We start from the raw sequence: 22694 nt of genomic DNA on the forward strand, positions 1-22694 counted from the left end.
AAATATATTGCACCAAAAAGTCATAAAGTATAATAAAACATCGTATAATCATGTTTTCATATTACTCATTTTCATTCTTGAGAGAAGCTCTTTGCTAATGGTCACAAACGGTCAGTTTAGATCTTAAAACTGCCAATATAGATTTTCATCGTTGGATGGACGGCAAAATGACATTTATCTGATTGCTACAAATTGGTATATATGTGGCTTGATCTTGATATTCATAAATGAGAGGTAGGTTTGAAATTTCTCAGTGTAATTAGTGAATGGATACTTAGCTATCGACTTGGGTTGTTCATTTACATTTGTCTAGTTTTGAGAACTGTCTCGTTCAATATTAGCTTTGTGAAAACTAGAATTCTATAAAACTGAAAAAGCCATTGGTTCCTAGTCTAATCCCAAGTCTGTCAACATCGACATTTATCTGATTCAGCACATTCTTTTTTGGAGGATGCCAACTTTCCAATTGGAATATTCTTAGATGCTTGCAATAATTTTGCTAGCTCAATTTATGGCCTAGCTATCAGATTGGTTGGGTCTTGTTCATTTGCATTAATGGTTATAATGTTGGTGTCAACATTGTTCATGATCTCATCTTCAAAGTTCTCTGCACAATTAGGCTGCGTTTGGATAGAATGAAAGTTTTTTATGTCATGAATTGGTGTAAAACCTCATCAAATGTAAATTTTTATATCAATTATTGATGCAAATACTATATCGATAAAATCAATGTAAAACATTACATTGTAACATCACACATTTCAAAAGTGTAACAGTTATGAACTCACGGTTCAGTGTAAAACATCATCAGTATACTTTTACATCGATGACGTTTTACACCAATTCCAAATGCAGCTTTAGGGGGTGTTCTATGATATGAATGTTTTTGTTTTCATTTGTTTTTAGAATTGCCACATCAGCAAAAAAAAAACAAAAACAAAAACATATTATTGAACTTTGTTTTTGTTTTCAAAAAGAAAAATAAGTTGGTTTTGTTTTAAAAAACAAAACATTGATTTTTAAAACAAAAACAAATTTTCTAGTATAGAAATCATGTGATTCATGGAACATAAAGTTGAATAATTAGATGGAAATATATTTTTGAAACCAGATTGAAGAACATGTTTTTGGTTTTAATTTTAAAAACATAAAACAAAAACACAACCGAAAACATATTTTTTTTGTATTTTTGTTTTGAAAAATAATCTATTTTCAAACCACAGATTTTTTATTTATTTTTAAAATTGGCAACAAGAAAAACAATTCACGTCATAGAATGCCCTTTAGGATCGCCTCGTGACAAGACTTGACTGGCTACTTGGTGCGGTCGATAGTCCTTAAATGGAGTGAATCTCACTAAGGTCAACGGACGGTAACAAAATAGTAAAACAATGTGAGCTGATTTAATGCATATACCAGTTACCAGGCACCGGCCATTTGGTTTTGCAACCCGTAAAGGAGATCACCCTGAACCTACACTTTAGCAGGAGGTGAAAACAAGCACAATAAGAGAGAAAAAAAAGGAAAGAAAGGTAGAGATGCCCAAAAGAAATTGTATTCTAGTTAAAACTTGTTTATTAAAATCCTTTGAATAGTTTATATTGAAGGAAATTTAACTTCAGTGCCAAAGGTCATAATAATTCTTCCCCACAGATCTGAAGAACAAATAAATCTAGAGGTTTTTATCGTTCAGTCCACCCAGATATCCTAGCTCAACTATAGTTCAGGGTAAGTGCCAGCTCGGAATTGATACTAATTCATGGGCGGATATGAGTGTTTTAAGTGAAACTATTTATAAATTTAAATTATTGTAGGTCTACGGTTCAAATCTGAATTATGAGGTGGAGTGAGGTCTAAAAATCCCATAAATCTAAGATAAAAAGAATACAACCAGAAAGGACAGAAGAAACAGCAAAAACGCTCCAGGCTAGCCAATCTGCAGCTTTGTTCTTCTTCTGCCTTGTGGGCTACATCACTACTGTTTGGTGGGCTTTCATTTGATGTTAAGTGTGAACCATCTCATTATGTCTCATTTTATGTTGTCTTCTTCATGGTACTCTGTTCTGTCTGGCTTGAGTTTTTTTTTTTTTTTTGGTCTTGATAACTTGAACCATATGTAATGTTTTATTTCCACTTGAATGTTTTTGGGCAGTTTTCTTTTATCTGGTTTGTATGCCTACTATAAACTTGAAGGGAAGCAGCAAGCTGTCATTCTTGGAGCTCATAACCTACAGGAGGTATTATGTGCCTTTTGTTTTCTGGGTTTCCCAAAGAACTGATAAAATGATGAAAAATGGAGAAATGCAAAATGTCAAAATTTAATTCGACTTGAAGCGCTGGGCCTGGCACAGACATGGGTTGATATCTTGCGGTGAACACATCTCACATTTTGATTTCCAGTTCTCTAGTCTTCCAGCAATGTATGAATTCATCAAAAATTCTCTAACGTGTTACTTCCAAAAAGGGTCATGACAGAAAACTATCTGTGTTTCAGTGTGTTGATTTATTCTTCAGCGTTTTTTTTTTTTTTTTTTGTGTGTGTGGAACGGGTCTCAATGTAGGATTTCTTTTCCCTTAAAAAGGTTTGAATGAGAAAAATTGAGAATTGGAAAAACTAAGGTGTTTATGAAGAGTTACTTTTGTTGCTATGGTTCAATTTGTCGAGTTTTATTAGAGAATATCACTTATTCAAGGAGCTCAGCTAACAACTTAAGATTTTAGATTGAATGATTCTTTGAGATGGTATTAAAGCTATTTTAACCATGTAGTCTAGTGTTCGATCGTCCCACATGAGATAAGGTTTGACCTATGCTAAGAAAAAGAAAGAGAGCAGAAAAGACGATTTGTTTGTGTGTTAGTCCCACCTTGCAGTTTGCACCATATACGTAGGGCCAATTGTATGGCCCCATTCCATATTTGGCTTCACCCCATGGTCCTATACATGGGCCCATTTGGTTGTTCACATATGGGCCTCATCATCAAGAGACAACTTGATGGTCCGACGACATGTTGGGCCATTGTATGGCTCCATTCCATATGTTGGCCCCACCCCATGGTCCTGCTATATGTGGGCTATAGTTGTTGGGTCACATATGGGTCTCACATGTTCTCAAGCAAATAAAAATTTTCTTATCGAACCCAGTAAGTTTTTCTCTTGACTTTATTTCCTAAAACTATGTATGCATTGACTTAACGAAAAAATTAAAAAAAGAAAGGATTGCATGGTTAGTAGCTCGTTGACCAAATATGAAGAAAGATAACCCATCATAAGCTGGTAGAGAGGGATGAGCAAATTGAGAACTCAGGCTTAACACATTTGAGTTGGATGGGAGAGGTTACCAGACGCCATTGGAGCTGCAGGCCTTCTGGGTCAAATATTACAGTAAGGTAAGTAGTTAGGAGAAATTAGAAAAGATAAAAGGGGTAAATAAGAATTATACCAAAAGAGTAGAACTAGTAAACGAAAAAAAAAAAAAAAAAAGAAAAAGAAAAACAGAGAGGAAGGATACGAGGTTTAAAGTTAGATGCTTGGTGTATAGCAACAATAGAGAATTGTCTTTCTTGTCTCCACAAACTGACAACTGACTTTGGCCTAATTGCCCTACACGATTGCAACATAACCCATCAAAGGCTTTTATTGTTACTGTCTTTTTCTTTGGTAGGATTATTTTTACTGTTACACTGCTTCATTATCTCCATTTTGAATGAGAAAGAGAGATTAATGCTAATTACTAATTAGATGGGTTATTATTTTAAACAAATATAAAATAATGATACATACTCTACAAACTGATGTTTTTTTAAAAAAAAAAAAACAGTCAAAACTGTTGCCCATTTGCAAATTTGGGTCTGATTTTTATACAAACCATTTTTTTAAAATAATTGACTTGATAAAAAACTGTTTGACTCAGGTTGTTGAATCATTAATCTGTTTGACCTGATCAATAGGTTACGGGTCAGTTAATAAGATGTACTGAAATTTCAGGAGGTTGTAACTTCGCATTTGTTTGTTTGATTGGGATGATTTTTATTTTGATTTTGGACAATTTTTCAAGATCAATAATGTGCGAAAGATATCTTGTCTTGTTATTTTTGTTAAAAAACCCTCTTTTGGCTTCAAAATTTAATTTTTAAAATTTTTTATAAATCAAAAATTAAAAAAAACTGAAATGAAAATATAAGTTAAACATAAAATGATAGATGCGTATATACATATATATATTATAAATAGAATTTAAATTTATATAATTTTATTCATATAATATAGACGTCAAAACAATAACCTACAACCTAGAGGCAAAAACGATTCATTATCTGCATGGGTTTTTAAAACATTGCCAGTTTGCCACAGAGCATGAAACAATAGCCGATTAATGCCAACTATGAAGTCGTTCATTTTCTTCAGATGGCCTAAGTATGGAAAGAATGTGTGTTTTATTACTGGTTAAATTGAAAAAAAGAAGAAAACAGAATGACTCTCAATTTGGCCCACCGTTAAAAAGGAAAAGTGTTGATAGTACGAGTAAAACATGGGTGTCGCTTTGTCTACCCCTTAACTAATAGTATTTTGACCTCCCTTCTCTTAGGTGGTAGAGAGAGAAAGGGAGAAAGAGAGAGTCCTAGGATCTGGTGAGGACTGAGGACTGAGGAAAGAAGATGAGAAATGGTTTAAGGCGTGGGTATATCTGTTTCGGTGGTGTCACGCGAACTGAGCTACATAAATCATGAGAGAGAGAGAGATGTAATTGGATTTGATTTGAAGAGCACCCCTTATTTTTTGTTCCAGTACACGCTTTTAAAAGGGGCTTTTGCCCTTCCCTAAAATCTTGAAGGGCAGGATAAGTGACCCTTAAAAAAACCATGGAGAGATGAATTAAGGGGCAGCAGCCCAAGGTGTATGTCCCCCAGTGCAGGCCCAAGGCAGGGCTCTTTTAGCGCCGGTGTCTCCGCTTTGGGTTGGCGATTTGAAGAGTGAAGGAGAGCTTTGTACGTACATTCCGAAACTTCTTTCTAGACAATCCTTGGCTGACATTCTGCGCTCCTGTTCCCAAGATCCCCTCCCCTCTCTCAACTTCTTTCTATCAATATCTGACTCTTCTTTATTGCTACATGTGGATTCTTTACTATTTTCACAAAAAGTTCAACCAAAACATTTTCTACATACATGCTTACAGGTGTGAGATATCCATTTGTATTGGTTAGCTAGCTAGCTCTGTAGCAGGTATAGGGTCTTGTTATTTATCAAACATGAAGCTTCAATTAGGCCAAAGATCTAATAGTTAGAGACAGAAAAGTTGCAAATCAAATCTAATTAATCTAGTGAAGAATTTAAGAATCATGCATGTTCTGAATGTATACCAACTATTTGATACAAGTACCTTTACTACTTATATATGTGTTTTCACAAAATGGGTATTTTATATTATGTAAATGTAATTATGGGCTATCACCAAAAACTCAAAACAGAGGTTCTAACTATGGTTGTATTTTCTATTAACACTGCTGTTTTTACCTGAAATGTTTTGGGTTGCTCACCATAAATGTCTTGATCATATTGAGGGTGATATATAAGCCAAAATGAATATGTTTCTCAGAGAATATATGTTTGTATTTGTGAAGAGTTAAAATTACATGTTAAGCTCCTAACGTGAACTTAGAAAGAGATTAAAATAATTAAGAGAAGGGTACGGACAAAAAAGGGTCGTTTGGTTTTTTGGTGGAGAATATTGCAGGTGCATGCGCAAGAGGGGGAGTTTGATTTTATGAGTACAAGCTAAGCATGACACACGCTAAAGTTGCTCCCCTTGACATCATTCCACTCACCTTCTCCACCTTACCATCCCGAGGCAACTTCACCCATTATACATTCTCCCCTTCCCCTCTCCCCTCACTCACTTCCACTCATCACCACCTTCAACCTCTCACTCTCCTCTTCTCTTTGCACCTCTCTTCTCTTCACACACAGACACATTTCCTTCTCAGGTCACCTCTCTCTTCATTCACGATCAGTTGCCATGTCTTTTCACTCATTCTATTCTGCTCTACACAACTATAAACGGCCATGTTATACATCACATATACCATCTCATTGTCACCATCATCTCCTCTCAAAACCCAAATAAGTGTCACAATCATATTCCATGGTCAAGATATCATCACCATTTCCATCACCACTGTTGCCACTTCTATCAGCACTTAATGGAAAACTAAGTTGTAGTCTCAATTACTCCATTAGCCACCAATCTCCATATTTTCTCTTCTCTTATTTTAGTATCCGGTGCAGATATAGAGTCAAGTGCAACTCAAACTCTAAGCTTCTATAGCATGAACAGTTAGCAGACAAGCCCATTGATCCTCATCACCGACCAGAACCTCTTCCCTTATCTCCCTTGCACCTGAATTCTACATCTTAAGCAAACACTCATGATTCCGGCTTCCACTTCACCATTACTACCCAACCACCAACAATACTATCATCTCCACCAATCCATGGCTTTTTTCTTAGTGATAATTCTAATGATAATCACGTTGCCATTTCGAGGGAAATGGGTCCTATTTGAGATTCCTTGTCGATCCTTTTCTTTTCCCCCTTTTCGGCAAGTCAGTATCAATCTTGTTATCTGAAAGTTACAACACCTACAATCCATTAGTGCACATGATATTCAGGCCCCATGTTTCATGTTGCATCCATGATAGAAGATAATTTCTTTCTTTTCCTTATTTCCAAAGAGATTGGTGGGTGTTGGGCAAGCGAAGAAAGCGATGTTGGTAAGGTTCAATCCGAAGACGGCTTTACACTTGAACCGTAAAAACGATCTCAGATTGAGCCGCGCCAATATCACTTTCCATTCAGCTGGTTGCTCATCCTCTCTCGCCTTCATGTTCATCCATCCATTTATCGATGCATCATTCCATCCATCTGTCTGTCTTTGTCCATCTATCTATCTTTTTATATTTCTTTTCTCGTATTAATCCTAGGCTTCTGAGTTCTGACACAAATTGATTATATATGTGGAAATATGTTTTTAAGTATAGAAGACATGGCAAGAACAATTGATGTTTTATTATTATAAGAAATTTCTACCTCTTACAATAATTTTTTTTGCTCCTTGTAAACATTAAAAACGGTACTGTTTTGCAGGTGAAAAAGTAGCTAACTGCCCTATTAGTTAGGAGACGCAGGTTTGTTAGTATAAATGTATGCAATATGGGTTTAAATGAAACTTCCATGATTCTTTTTTGGGTTAAAAACCAGGTTTTGCTCTCTCTCTCTCTCTCTCTCTCTCAAACTAGTCGAACTAGATACCCATTAAGAGTATGAATTGAACTGCCAAAAACAAAAAGAGAAAAGATGAATGTTGATGAGAATTAATGGCGGGGATAAACTATATAGATACTCTTTCCTTCATTGATATTCCTTGATGTGATATTATCTTAGAAACATCTGAAGTAGAAGCAATCAGAACAAGGAAATGGTGGATGCCTAAATGGAAGAATCAATTCCCATCGTTCTTTATTTTTTTGGAAAGCAACTTCTATCATTTATCTGGTATGCTTAGTTCAGATAATAGATGAATAACAAGGATAAGTATGCATAAGCTTTATCTTTTATTCCTTTTTTCTGAAGGCAGATTGATCGATTTTCCTTCTTCCTTAGGAAGACAGTAATTAGATTTTGAAGTTGCAAAAGATACTTACTAAAATGACAAACATGTTTCCACTAGAGTTGTTCATGTACATCTTGGTTTCATTTAGGACCTTTGTTTTAGGTTAATTGTTAGTTTACCTGAATCATCCTTGTATTTAGGTTGATGCATAGATAGTATTAAGGCTTTGCTGAACAGATCATGTACAACTATGTTTCTTCTATTCTGTTGGATTGAGTCTATACCATAAATGTAACATCTTCTTTGTGCACTTTTCTCATTTAGATCATTCATCTGTGACCTGTAACCGGTGACTTTAACGTCCTTGAGAAGAAAGTTCACATATTTCCTCCTCTGCTCTATTCAAAGGTAAGCTATTGGCACCTTAATTAAGCTGGTCTCTTGTTTCTATCCAATCAATTCTCTATTATTCTTATGGATATACTACGGCTGCATTTCCTTCTATATATCACTTCATAAGCTGGTCATTTTCATGGATGGCACTATACTACCTTAACCTATTAAAGTGTGTGTGTGTGTACAGGCCATTTTATTTTGTTATTAGGATTGACTCTCATTGAGTTGATAAAGATCTTGGAAGGATTCCAATGGTTTTCCAGTTTGCAGAATTCTTAGTACATTGAATAAGCAACCTTGGTAAGATCTTTTGACCTAAACGTTTATCTTAATGAATGATGCTATGTTGAGAACTAATGCACTTTGTGAAGTCATCTAATAAGTATTATAAAGCCTCGTTTAGTGTCACATTAGTTATTGAAAATGCATTGTAAGTGAATCTAGGGATGTTACATGCTTAAGGTTGATGCATTAATTGCTTGAAGCTTTGTTGAACCCATCTCTAGGAACAATTGATAAACATTAATGTCTGTTAAGCAAGTAATTAAGCAAGGCTATATATGTTTGTTTATTGTGTGGGTGATGACACATAAATGAAAGAAATAACCAATAAAAGAAGTGGAGAGAACAAAATAAGAAAGGGAGATACTAGCTAGCTAGAAAAGATTTTGAGAGTCATTGCCATTTATATTAATACAAGGGGAGCCTTTATGGGCTTTTCTTTCTTTTTTCCTTTATCTTTTCTTTTCTTTTTTTTTTTTTTGGCTTTTTATGTGCTTGTAGAGACATATCTCTCTATATCTTTGCAATTTGCTAGTTTGTAAATTGATATATTGCTTAGGAACACTCCATTAGAAAAAGTAAAAGACTGCCACTGTAAACCCCCATCGAGAAAGTAATAGTATTAGTACCATACCATGAAGTCCTAGCAATGCTAATAGTGATATTAGAGCAAAATAATATAGGCTGATCGGATTTATGCATTTTATGAGTACAATATTCTTCTTCCAAGATTTTTCTGTTCTTGAACTTTTTTTCCTTATAATGATATGGATAATTGTCTGAAAAATGATGAGAAAAAGGAATAAAAATTGATAGAGAAAGAAACGAAAAAGAGAAAAAGAGGAAATGAAACATGTAGATAAGAATAATAAGAATACTGAGATTGGAAAAAGAAAGAAAAAGTGTTAGAGAAAAGGAAAAAAAGAGAGCGGATGTGAAAAGAACTTTATTCATAGGTCTCTAAAAGTAAAAAGAAAAATAGTTTAACTTTTCAAAAAGGCAATTCATAGACTATGCTTCTAGTGTATTAGTCATTGTGCTATTCTAAAAAAGATTTTAGTTTTTGAAAGGAAATTATTACAGGATAGTGAGTCTGTAAAGCATGGCTATTTCATCTTGAGAAGTAATATATATGCTTCTAGTCTGTGGAGAATTGAAGAGTTAGAACAATGAAAACATAGAGCATTGGTTCATGTTAGATGAACCATATACTATAAAGTATCAAGAATATATCCTGACAGTTGATCCATGCATAAAAGATCTTATAAAGACAGACCCAAAGAGGTCAAGGAAAAAATTTAAATGTTATGAAGGAATAAGACATTACAAGGACAGGTATGTTTCTTCCAATAGTGAAGTTGTTTTACAGACGAATTATATGATCAAAATCTAATCTCATTCAAGAATGTGATGAAAAGCAATTAATGCATTGGGCTTGTCACCATATGATCAAGATAAGAATTGTTTTGGAGTTGTATAGAAGATGTACTTGAAGAAATGTTTGATGTCAAAGCCAAAGTGCATTACAGGGGTATCCAGAAATTTTACACTTGCTGGGTCATTTAATTATTTTGAGAAGAAATCTTCTAGAGCAGTGCAATAATGAGGTATTAATTGTTGGTGCTACATTGGTTAGTGCTACAATATTAGTATATGTTTGGCATTGATGCTGCAGACTGATGTGTGGGGTGTTTTTTTTTTTTGTTTGGAAACATTGCTGTCAGGTAGGACATTTCCTGAAACAACAACAACATTTTTTTCTTGGTACCAGTGCTCCATATCTGTTTTCAGCATTGGTACCCATTATAGGAAGTCCATGTCATTGCCACATCACGTCCTCGTTGGCAACAATGAGCTCCAATATGAGAAAACGTCAAATTCAGCATTGCTCTAAACCACACTTTCTTGATTTTTAAGGCGTGGCTTGGAGCACCGTTTTTTATAAAAAAAATGATTCCAAACAAACAGACACTTCCTGGAGTACCATTTTTTCCGACATGGCGCTGATGTGTTACCGTTTTCTGGAGCAACGACATCGATGCCAAACAGATGCTTAATGAGTCTAAGTGTGTCTTTTAAGGTTGATAGGTTGCCGAAGGGTTTAGAGATGATCTCTAGGAATTAGAAAGTATTAATGTATATTGATGTGTGAGTTGAGTGTGGAATGAGTAAACAAGCCTACAAATGGGTTTAATTGTTGTGTGGGTGTTGAAACGCAACGGAAATTAAAAGATCAATGTTTTAAAAACTGACTCGGAACTGGAATTATTCTGACCAGTTTCTGAATCAGTGGTTCAACCATCTGGTCCAAATGAATCAGCCACCCGGATCAGTAGATTGCTGACTAATTCAACGGTTTTTGAAAAAAAAACAGTTTAGGGTTGAAATGAAATTGATACCACCGATTTCTAGGCTAAACTGTCTAACTATCCAGGTCAATAATGATTTTAAAACCTTGAAAAACCAGAGAATTCAAGAAGAAAGGGAAAGAGACTAGAGAATTTAATTGAGAAATGAATGTATCAATATCTCTAAAATTCTATAGTTTATAAATTGATATTATGCTTAGGCTCAGCTTGGAAAGAGTACAAATACAAACATCGAACAAAGTTAACATGCTACGTGTATCCCTTCTCCATGTAACATGCTCTTCATGTATACCTTTTTCTCGCTATGCAAGTAGGAATCATAGGATGCATGCATGGATGTATTGGACTACGTCATGTGGAGAGAACCTGTGGACATGCAGCACAAGCCGTGGGACATACGTAGATAGCCAAAGTTTTGTCTCTTTCGGGCTCTCCATTGCTTTCCAATCTTATCTTTCAAGCTGTTTGAGAGAAGTACATATAGTCTGCATGGATGAATAGCAGGAAGCATAATTGCAGTTTCTAAATTCTCATTTAGTCTCAGTTTGGAAGTAGTACAAATACAAATATGTAATGCGCAAAATCTTGTATGTTGTATTGTTTTGAATGTATTTGCACTGTACATATTTGCATTTGTACTCTAATTTCCAAACTAAGCCTTTAAGCATGAACTTACAAGTGGGAGGTAAAACTTGGTTCAAGTCGACTCAAACCCAACCTGATCAAGCCTGAAAAATAATTGGGTATGTTAAACATAATTTGGTTAGCATTGTTAGGAGAAAGTGCAAATGCATGAAGCACAATTTCAAACTCGTGATGGACTGTTCCCCCTATAATAAAAATCGGGATTTGGTCCTCATAAAACTGTCCTCACACACCATCTTCACATCTCCTTGCAGTCGTGCATTTGAAATATCTCCCCATGCACAAAAACATACAAGTATTGAGATGTTCTCAATGAACAGCTGCAAAAGGCTGTGAGGATGATGTGAAAACGGTTGTATGAGGATTAAATCTGAATTCTCTAAAATAACATTATAATTTAATATCCATGTATTGCTCGTATTCATAATTTGCGTTTGCATTTATACGAATATGAGGGGTCATTGCTTAGTGTAATGGTAAAATCTAGGGCTGACGGAGGGCACCAAATGACCATCACAGCTATTGGGTCATTGGCGATCGAGTTGGGTTAGAATAAGAACTTCAAGTTGAAGATTGTGTTGGATCAGTATAAGCGTAGATGGTTTAAAACATTGTTTTGGGCTAGGGCTAACCTGAAACTAAGCCAAATCCAATCTAAATTGCACCCTTTAATAGATTGACTTGGAAGCTTCATTACATGCCCATTCTATCATGGATATTTAATGTGCTACAAATTCTCTGAGAAGAAAATATAAATATCATTTGTTCTTGTACAAGTTCTATTCTTCTTTTTGTTTCTTTGTTTCTTTCAAATTTCTTAGTCTAGTTAAGTTAAAATAATGAATAGCATTCATATTTCAGCCATTAATCATCATTAACATCATTTAAGCCTTGTCTCAACTATATGGAGTCAGCTACACTAATCCCGTTTCACCATTCATTCTTTCGGTGCCATTTCAGTAAAAAATCCAAGTGTTATATGATAGCAGTTATTGAATTATGAACATGATTTTCAAGCTAAAGTCACTATTTAATCAATCTAGATGGTAAATCAGGCCATGTTTGGTTAAAATTCTGCTCCAGAGAATCACTACTTGAAGAATGAGTCTTGAGCCAGAAATGATTCATTTTAGGAACTAAATTATTAATTTTGAAGTGCCAAATAATCAATTCTTAGAAGAAAGGGGTTTTTATAGATTACTCGACTTCATAAAAAAGAACTAAAAAAGAGAATTAGTTCTAAAGATTTTCATACATCCAAAAAAGCATACCAAATGCAGCCTTTCATTTCGGATAGAGAAGCTGAAGATTCAATTAAGCTGGTTCAGCTGATTTGAAGAGCTTTGGATAAAGCTATTCAAAAACGGCTGAAGCGAACAACCCTTCAAACAACTAATTGCAGTTGATTTGGGCTCTTCAAATTGTTATCAAACATAACTTATAGGCTGTTCATGTGGGGCCCACCTTGAAAAGCTAGAAGCCATTGCCCTTCAGCCCTCCAAAGAGTAGGGATGATCATGGGCTATGCCAGGCTGGGTTTTTACAGGGTATCATTAGAATTAAGGCCTGCCCAGGCCCAGCCTGGTCTCCACCTCGGGCCTGATATTACATGTTTGGGCCTAGTCCCAGGATGGACATCTATGCTGATCCATATGAATTAAAATCAACTTTAATATTCAAAATTATAGAAAAAATATATTTAAAAATTTATTGTGTATATATAAATATATAATACCATATATATTTGGTAAAATATCATATGCATATTACTATACCATATATACATACCTTTGTATACATACATACATTTTAGGATAAAAAGGCAAATCACTCAAATACAACGGAAAATTGAATTACAACTGAGGATTCCTGACCTAAGGCTGTGTTTGGTTGCAATGTAAATAAATTTGTACTGATGCAAAACCATGACAGTGCAAATGATTTGAGTGTAAATTCTGACCTAATTTTTATTTCAGATTTTAGCTTATTTTGTTTAAGTGAAGTAAATTAAGACATGAAACAGAATAAAGTAAAATCCAAAACAAAATTAAAAAAGAATTTACATTTTTTCCTTACATTTATACTAGTGCAAATAAAATTGCACTGCAACCAAACACAGCCTAAGAAAGAAAACCAGATATAAATTCCTCCATTGTCACAAAACATATTATTATAAAGAAATACGTGTAAGATATTATACCAAATATATAAGATATAATGCTATATATATTAGAATACCAAAAAATGCTCTACATTTATATTATATACACGTATAATTTCTAGGCTGGTCCGGGCCAATCAGGCCTAAGGCTTGCTTGGCCCAGTCCCAGCCTGTATTGTATATGAACTTGATGCGGGTATAGGCTGGGCTGGATGATGAACTTTGTAAAATAGGTCGTTGAATCATAATTGTCCTCAAGAAGATCTCCTCTGAGTCTGAGATCAGCTGTACTAGCTATACCGACTCGCTTTTGCCTCACAGCATGGCTGAGCTGAATTTCTAAGACCGCTTAGACCAGGTTCATCAGACCACTTAACTGGAGTTCGGCTTACACCGCTTCGATCAGTGCAGGATCCGTGCTCACACCGTTCTCACATTATGAGAACGCGCCACATGTTTATAGGCTCATGTTTTTGCTAATCCGTATGAGGCGTTTAGCTCGAGTCTCAAATGAAATTAATTGCATGAACCACCGAACCGAACCGAACCCCTGTTCACTCTCTCCCTCTTCAATTGGCGGCAACGAATGGCATCCCTGGCGATAAATCACAGGCAATTCTTCCTTCCTTTATACAGTATTTTGTCTTTTCCAATAAAAGACCTGACCCTAACCTGTTAATGGCATTGATATTCACTCTCTCTCTCTTCAACCGGCGGCGACAAACAGATCCATTGGCGACTGTTCCGCCGGCGACAAAGGAAGGAAGAATTGCTGTGTTTTGTCTCCGATCGCCGCTGATGCCGTTGGTCGCCACCGATTGGAGATAAGGGTTCGATAGGTTCGGTTCTTGAGAGAGTGAAGCGGGAAAGAAAGAACTCCAAATGGCGTGAAACGCGTGGCTCTTTCATGTAATGTGGGAGGGCGTGCCAACTTGCCCCGACCAAAGCCGATTTCAGTTTGCAAACACCCAAGTATCAAAGAATAGATAATTAAAGATAGGGCTGTTCATAAGAAGGCTCAACCCGACCAAATCGACCAATTCAGACCGGTCCAACCCGAGTCAGTCGGGTTTTCATCAGTACGGGTTGGTTTCGGGTTTTGCAAATTCCTAAGTCGATGATTTGGGTCGGTTTCGGTTTTCACACAAGAAAATCGAAACCGACCCGAACTAAACCGACTTAATTCCTAGTTCAAACATGAAGTTCCAAAACCCATTAGGCCACCTAATTTTTGAATGGTTGCAAGAAACTTTGGATTAGTGAATAGTGATTAATGAACAACTTTTGTGATTAACTTTTCATTTAAATTTTATCATAGGAGATGGCTGAAATGATGTTCAATTTATGACTGTTTTTTAAATTAGCAAGATTTTATCACAGGGATGAACTTAGAACCGAAACCGACCCAACCCGACTCAAACCGACTAGGTCGGTTTTGGTTTCTATGTCAGGTAACCCGACTAGGTCGGGTCGGTTAGAAAAACTGCAGTAAACCGACCCAACCCGACTTGTGAACAGCCCCAATGAAAGATATAAAAATGCTTGAATATCATAGAGAAATGCTTATAAATCACATAAATACATTAATAATATCAAACCAAAAGTTGATTATATATGAATAAAATATAAACACATGAGAAATGCATACTTTAATAGGTTATATAAAGAGAAATATTACAACAAACAATGCCAGGACTCTAAAACATTCAAACATCATACAATAATTACCACTCTTTCAATTTTTATTAATTTTGGAAATATTCGTTAATTTAGTATTTTTATTTAAATAATTTTTTTAAATATGTTTTCATTTTTAACATATAATGCTTTTATTTTACATATACTTGTAAAATAAAACAAATAAATCGTTTAAGGTAAATAAAATAAATTATTTATGATTTTCAGTTTTTATTAAAATTTTTGAGGAAATTAAATCTTAAATCATTCATTTCAGCTTTAAAATTATAATTTTCTTTTTTCCATTAATTTTGTTGGGGAAATTTATTTATTTAGTATTTTTATATAATAACTCTATTTTTTCAAGTAATAACTATGTTTTCATTTTTAACGTATAATTATGTGTAAAATAAAATATATAAATCATCTAAGGTAGATGAAATATTTTTGTAATTTTTAGTTTTTATTTTATTTGAAAAAATAAAATCTTAAATTATTTATTTTAATTTTTATAATATTATTTTTAATTTTTATTAAAAATGACAAACAATCCAAAAATACGAAATATATAATTTTGTCAAACTAGACACAGATATACTTCTGTATTGATGTATATCAGACTATATCCACTAATATAATGCAATACATCCAATATGAAAGTGTATCATGCCGATATGCATGACTCATGGGATATATATCCAATCGTGGTATTCCTTAATCCTTGACACCCACATTTCTACATATGTTTTAAATTTTAATAGAAAAATAGACCAAAAGGACAGGAGAAGGACTTGATTCGGCCCATAAAGAAGATGTAACCAATGGAGGTGATCATGGGCCGGGCCGAGTTTGGCCATAACGGTGCGGTTGCGGTATGAACTATGAAAGGACAAAACGGTAAATTCAGCCTATGCACATCTGAGAACTATCAGGTTTGACTGTTGACATATTCTTAACAACCGTCCCCGCTTTCCGAAGCCAAACCAACCGACGGAAAATAGCACATAAAAATAATAAAATGAAGGGAATGATCTGGGCACATCCCATTTTTTGTTAAGGGACACCTAGTTAATTTAATCAGGTAGTATACGTTTCGAAAGACAAATAAACCCCTGTATTTTGACTTCTGTTGCAACAAATTTTGGTTCTTTTTGTCTTTTGACTAGGGATGCGCCCCATATATCAAAACCAGATGTGCCCCAATCACTCCGCCTTCTCCTCAGATCAAACCTTTCCCGTCGCTCTTTCTTCTTCGTCGTCGTCGACACAGAGCCTTTAAGCAAATCCAGAAGAAAAGAAAAATGCAAACCCTAACCCTAAACCCAACCCGCCAAAAGGGATGCGTGTTGTTCCTTCTCAGGAATCTCGTTCAGACCCTGTAAATGTCTCTGAGAAACCGCGGGAAAACCTTTCATAAAATACAGAGTTAAGAAGAGAAATCTCGGAGGTCTGAGTTGTCGGCGTTTGATTGAGGGGGAAAAGGAGGGATTGACGGGTTCCGTGAATATGATGTTAAAAATTGCATGGGACGAAAGCCCTAGGCTTTCGGTTGATAGGCCTGAATGTGGTACGCGGTCGTTCTCGCGGCTCCACAGTGATGACCTCCCTCTCCGGAGCTTTAAGTATTACAAGCTCCCACAACAGACCCTTAGGCTCACCATTCTCAAATTGGATGGTTCATGCTTCGGTAACTGCAATTTCACTTCTGCATTTCTTTGGAACGTAATGTATATGCGCATTTTATTTGGTCTTCGGTGCTAAATTTGTTTGGATTCTAAATGCTAAGCAGATGTTCAAGTTGCTAAAATGGGTTCCGTGGCGGAACTTAAGCAGGCAGTGGAGGATGTCTTCAGTACGTCGATCAAGGAGGGAGAAGACAACATATCTTGGTATGCTCATTGTCAATCTACAGACTGAGTTGAATAAAACAATCCTTGAAAAGGAAGGAAAGGGAGAAAAAATAATTATAGGTTCAGCATTGAATTAGAGTTGGGATTAATATTTTTTTTCTTATTGAAATTAAAAGGAAAGTGATTCATTGATTGATTTGCTAATAATGTAGTCCCTGAACCCAATTTTGAATTTGTGATGGCCCTGGTGGATGCTTTTCCAGCTTGTTCTTCCTTGAGAATTTATGCAGTTTACTATTTTTATGCAAACTTTTGCTAAAATCTGTAAAATTGCAGGTCACATGTCTGGAGCCATTTCTGCCTGTGCTTTAAAGATCAGAAGCTAATTAATGACAAAGCACGTCTCCGAAATTTTGGGATCAAGGATGGGGATCAGGTGTGCACTGGTCAAATGTACTTCTTACTCTTTTTTTGGATGTATGGTGAGTTGGTGACATCAGTGTAATATATATTTGCTACAAGGGGCTACACAATGCTTGGACATAAGATTTGTGTACATTAAAATATGAACATAAGATTTTAATATGACATCATTACAATTTATAATTAAGTTACTTGATTTGTCGGGGTGCAAATTTCATTTATTATGAATGTAAGCAGCATGGCCTGCATCGGTCTTTCATTTTATAATTATGATATTACTTTGATTATTAAATACTTTAGCAAACAATTAGTATTATATAAACATATCCATACACTTGATGGTGTGATTGTAAAATCATGGGCTGATAAGCATGCAAATGTGGCTTAAAGTCTGAGAGTGTCCATTTCATGCAAAAAGAATCCTTGGATGTTAGTTCTGTATCTGATTCACTCCTCCCAAGATTCCACATAGGCATAGCAGGGACCAGCATTGAGTAATGGCCTTTTTACAGTTGAATATAAGAAAATGACTTTTTTTTGGAAAGTAAAAAAAAAAGTCATTTGCTTATATTCAACTGTAAAAAGGCCACCTAATGCTGGTCCCTGCTATACATAATAACCTGGGTGAATATTTTAAAGATCTATTTATGTCTCTTCATAAGGAGTATAGATTACACTTCAGTGAAATGATACTACATGAACACTTGATTGGTAAATAGGAAGCTTGAATTATTGTACCTGTTGATCATGCATGGTTGTGAAAATAGAGATCTAAGGAATACTATATCATTATTGATTATTTTGATTGTATGTTAATGAAGCTGACCCAAATTTGTCCACAAGTAGAAGCTATTATGCTTGGTCTTCTTTCTCTTCATCAATCACATGGTGGCCAAATTCTTTTCACTTTCTAGTTTAAGTCTTATTCTTGAGTTGCTAATAGACTTTAGAAGGTTCTCCTTGTAGTTGTAAAATGTACCAAGTAGATGCTACATGATACCAAAGTATGGTGCATCTACAATTGGGTAGGAATAGAGAACGCTATTTTCCAACAGACATAGTTGTGAATCAGGTTATACCATCTCCTTGAATCCACTAAATCTGTATTTTTTTTTTCAAGTTAATTTTCAGCACAAAAAGGAAAATCTATTCCAGTTTATTGGAACTCATGGAGTTTTACATTGATAGAGGAGAAACGACTGTTCTTGAGTAACAATAGCCATTCAAGTGGTGAGGATTCCCTTATTTATGAGGGGGAAGTTCTTTATCTGATGTTTAATCATATACATGGTTTTTACATATTGTCCACACACCTTCATGAAGTATGAAATAGACCCTCTAGCTGTTATTTGGTGGTTAGAAATAAATTTTCCCTGTGAAGGCATTAGATGCTTTTAATGTGTGGGACCCTTTTATGTTCCATCAGAAGCAAACTCTCTGGCTGTTTTATGGATGAATTGCAAGTGTTTATGTGTCATACAGTTTTTTGTTTAAATCTCCACTAGGCTTAATTAATGTTATATATTTTTCACATTCTATTCTTTTTCAGTTTTTTTGGTTCCAAATACTTGGAAATAGTCCTGGTTCTGTTTTATGGCCTTTTTGTGTTGTAATCTCTTCTTATTGTCCTCTCCTTTTTATTTACTTGGTTCTGAATGCTTGAGATGAACTGGAATATGTTTTCTAGAAGTTTAATGTTTCCAAGTTTTTTTATTCTGCTAATCTTTATTGTTTTGGCGTATGCAGCTTTGTTTTTTTAGGCAACTTTCTTTTAGCTTTGAGTCAGAGAAGAGACGATCTAAACATCGTAAAGGGAACCGAATGTAAGGCCCCCTATATAACTTTTTTATTTTCGTGGTTGCATGCTATCATTATCAATAATTAGAGAATATGTGTAATCTTAATGGGCCATGCAAGTATCTCTTTGGTCCTGGTCTAGCCTGTTCATTGATCTGCTCTGAAAATTAAAACCATGCCTGGCTACCCATGGTTGGGCTTAGTTGGTTTCGAGCAAGCTGATACTCACATGACCCTGTGCCAATAGCTTATATATATAAACTCTTTGGTGGTTTTGCCACTAGCTTTAGATTCATTCATTTTTGCTCAAATAAATGGTCTGAAAAATCAACATGATGACATTATAAAATCTGCAATTGTTTGCATCTGTTTGGATTGTTAAATGGTGATGTTTGTAAAGATCTAATATAAAAATCCAAGTGTAGGATGGGCAATCTGATTTTTAGGCTAGATTCTTTGTGGTTTTAGTTGGTTAGATGGTTCTGGCTGCTGATATACTCCTTCAGGGGTTCAACTTGGGCTGGGTTAACATTTAACCTGAACCCAACCCGAAAAAATCAGGTTGGGTTGGGTGAGGATTATGGTTGAAAACTATGGCCTGACTTGACTTTGAGATGAGTTGGGTTAGGGTTGAGGCCTTGGGAAAACCTAGCCCAACCCAAAACTGACATGTCTTCATATTTGTCTATATAAATGTGTAATATGTGTAATGTACATATGCATGTATGCATCCGTGCATGTTTATGTGTATATGTACCAATAATTTTAACTTTACAGGCAATAATTTTTTGGTATAAAGTATGGGACTCCAAGCATAAAAAAAAAAAAGTATGGGACTCCTAAAGCACCATAACTTTGTCCATGTATATAGTTGATCTTAATCGGTCAATCCTAAAAAGAAAAAGCTTAGTGAGAACAATTTATTTTCTATAAAGGAGCGAAGAAATTGGGCTAACTTGAACCCAACCTAACCTGAAAACCTCAACCCAACTAACCCATCCTGACTGTGTGGCTTCTACAAATCATTTTACATATTATGCTTTATGCCTGGTAAAATTGGTACTAAAAATGATTTTCTATAGGTTGTCATCAGGGTCGGATACTGTTGAGGATACTGTACAGCTTGCTGAAGATGATGATAGTCATGATAATAACAGTTGTGGCGATAAAGATGACAAAGATAAAGATAAAGATAAGAATGAAAATTACCATCAACCTGAAGATGATGAGAGAGAACTCATCAAACATTCAGAATTCAATTTATCTCAGTTTTTGAGAGGATGTATTCCATATTCAAGAATGTGGCTTCAGATGAGAACACGGATACAAGGGAAAACTCGCCCTTCACGGTTTGCATTGGATGTGTAAGTTTTTCTATGAAAGGCAACATAGCCTTGAAGGTACCCCATCACTGGAGGAAGACAATGGAAAGGGAATGGTTTTCGGCACCTAACATGCATGTAGGTAATCCATAGAACATAAATAACAAAGACTTCCAAAGCCAGCTCTATGGTCTAAATTGAGATGTTCTTGGGTTGACTCCCATGTTTTCAACTACAAAGGTTCTGATGCGCAAATGATCTGGAAATGCATCAAGCTTAATTGATTGTAAACGAGTTTTGCTATGTCCATTTTATTGAAGATCTACTTTTTTGCTGAACCTTATCTTTTACAGTTTTGCTGCAATTGAAAGAGAGAACAGAAGAAACTTGGTAAAGCAGATGGACAGATTCCACATAAATTATTATCAGCCACAGAAATATGCTATGACAGGTGGGCAGACATCATGCCAATTATAACAAATAATCCTTGTACCCATGTAAGAATCAAAGATACAGAAAAAATATCCACGTACTCATATAGTAAGTTGAAAATATACAATGGGATCTCCTGCTAGCAAAAACTTTGCATACTCTGAAAGCACAAGCATCTAACTGCACATTGGAAACATCTCCCCATGAATTTAACATACATGTATGGGAGATATTCCCAATGTACGCTTGGATGCTCTATGCACAGAGTTTTTACTTGCAGGAGATCTGGTCTCAAAAATATGGCTTTCCGCTGAAGTTCTTTAAGTGGCTTCTTTAAAGCAGCTCAATCAAAGATTCAACCCTCCCAAATAAGTCCCTATTCGTTAAAATACAAAGCAATAAGTTTTTAACTTCAGTCACTTCAGCTGTTGTGAAATGGCAAGTCTACCTAGTAGCTAACAAGTCACTATTTAGCTGATCACTCTCCATTGAAATTAGAGTTCAATGTTGTGATACCAGGTTGATGAATCATTGGTCCCCTCCATAGTGAGAGACTGGATCTCTTGAAAGCAAAAGCATTGCGAGCAAAATAAAGGCATGGGTATCCAGTCACACATTGGGAACATCTCCTCGTGAATTTAACATACATGGACAGGGGGAGATGTTCCCAATGTGCTATGTTCTCAGATTTTTTCTTGTGCAGAATCATTTCATATTGCAATATTGCATGATCTAAAAGGTCAGGAACTCTTTTTTTTTTTCATTTTTTTCAGACTGATGTTTTCACAATAGACATGTTAGGAGGGGTTCTAATGTTTAAACATAAACAATAAACAATAGACTGATGTTTTCACAATAGGTATTTCTTTTTACCTGTTTTTTTGAAAAACACACAAAAGAAAGAGATATAGGCTGATTGATCGTTTAAAGTGATTTGACTTAATATTACGACATATTTACAATGACAACTTTGTTGGTATCTTAGAAAATTAATCAGTTTTTTCAAATTTCAATGTACCATGTCACAAAGGCCATTCAGGATCACCCAGGCGATTTAAGAAACATCAATTTGACATTTCAAGAAACCTCTCATTTCCAATTACAAAACATTTTTTAAGAAATAGGAATGCCAAATGCCACTTTTTTTCCGATTCCATTTAATTGCTGATGTGGTGTGCATGACACATTTTGAACGTTGATGGATTCAAAAACTGATATGTATCCTACAATATTTGCTGATACCGTGCGACATTTTGAACCTTGATTAATACGATCTGCAGCCTGATCACCAATATATTGTACCTTGATCACTGGGCTTTGTTTTCCATTTGCATATTGGGCACAATAGGTAGGACCTTGGTCACTGGGCTTTGTTTTCAGTTTGCATATTGGGCGCAATAGACACATCGGTTGCATTTGGTAAGAGTGCAGATGCTGAGCTAAAGCGATTTTACACTGCGATTCAATTGGATTTATTAACCAAAAATTATTGTATTGTGATAGTTTATCACAAGGATGAGCATGGTCAGTTTGGTTCAATTTTAAAGCATAACTTAGAACCTACCTTCAAGTTTTTTGAAATCAAAATCTACTCTGTCAAGATTAGTTTTAAGATTAATTTTAACCTTTGTGGTTCAGTTCCATTCGATTCCACATAATAGCCTACCTAGAACCTGGCCATTTGCTCACCCCTACAATTTATTAATTTATTAGGGATCTTAAATGGTTAATGC

General features: G+C 35.2%; 1 protein-coding gene and 1 long non-coding RNA gene across 2 annotated transcripts; both read left to right on the top strand.

The window, feature by feature from the left end:
- The first annotated feature begins 4608 nt into the window (after positions 1-4608).
- On the top strand, positions 4609-10957 carry LOC148802023 (uncharacterized). The gene is made up of 3 exons (XR_016082391.1): positions 4609-4986; positions 7932-8015; positions 8191-10957. It is a non-coding gene; the product is annotated as an uncharacterized LOC148802023 (long non-coding RNA).
- Positions 10958-16170: 5213 nt separating this feature from the next.
- Positions 16171-20867, top strand: LOC104586122 (uncharacterized). Its single transcript, XM_010243257.3, has 5 exons — positions 16171-16824; positions 16927-17026; positions 17324-17423; positions 19157-19233; positions 20290-20867. The coding sequence occupies exons 1-5, from the start codon at positions 16644-16646 to the stop codon at positions 20573-20575; spliced, it is 744 nt and encodes a 247-aa protein (XP_010241559.1). The 5' UTR covers positions 16171-16643; the 3' UTR covers positions 20576-20867.
- Positions 20868-22694: the final 1827 nt, after the last annotated feature.

The sequence above is a fragment of the Nelumbo nucifera genome, chromosome 2 (genome assembly GCF_055504915.1).
Source record: "Nelumbo nucifera cultivar China Antique chromosome 2, China Antique-T2T, whole genome shotgun sequence".
Taxonomy (NCBI): Eukaryota; Viridiplantae; Streptophyta; class Magnoliopsida; order Proteales; family Nelumbonaceae; genus Nelumbo; species Nelumbo nucifera.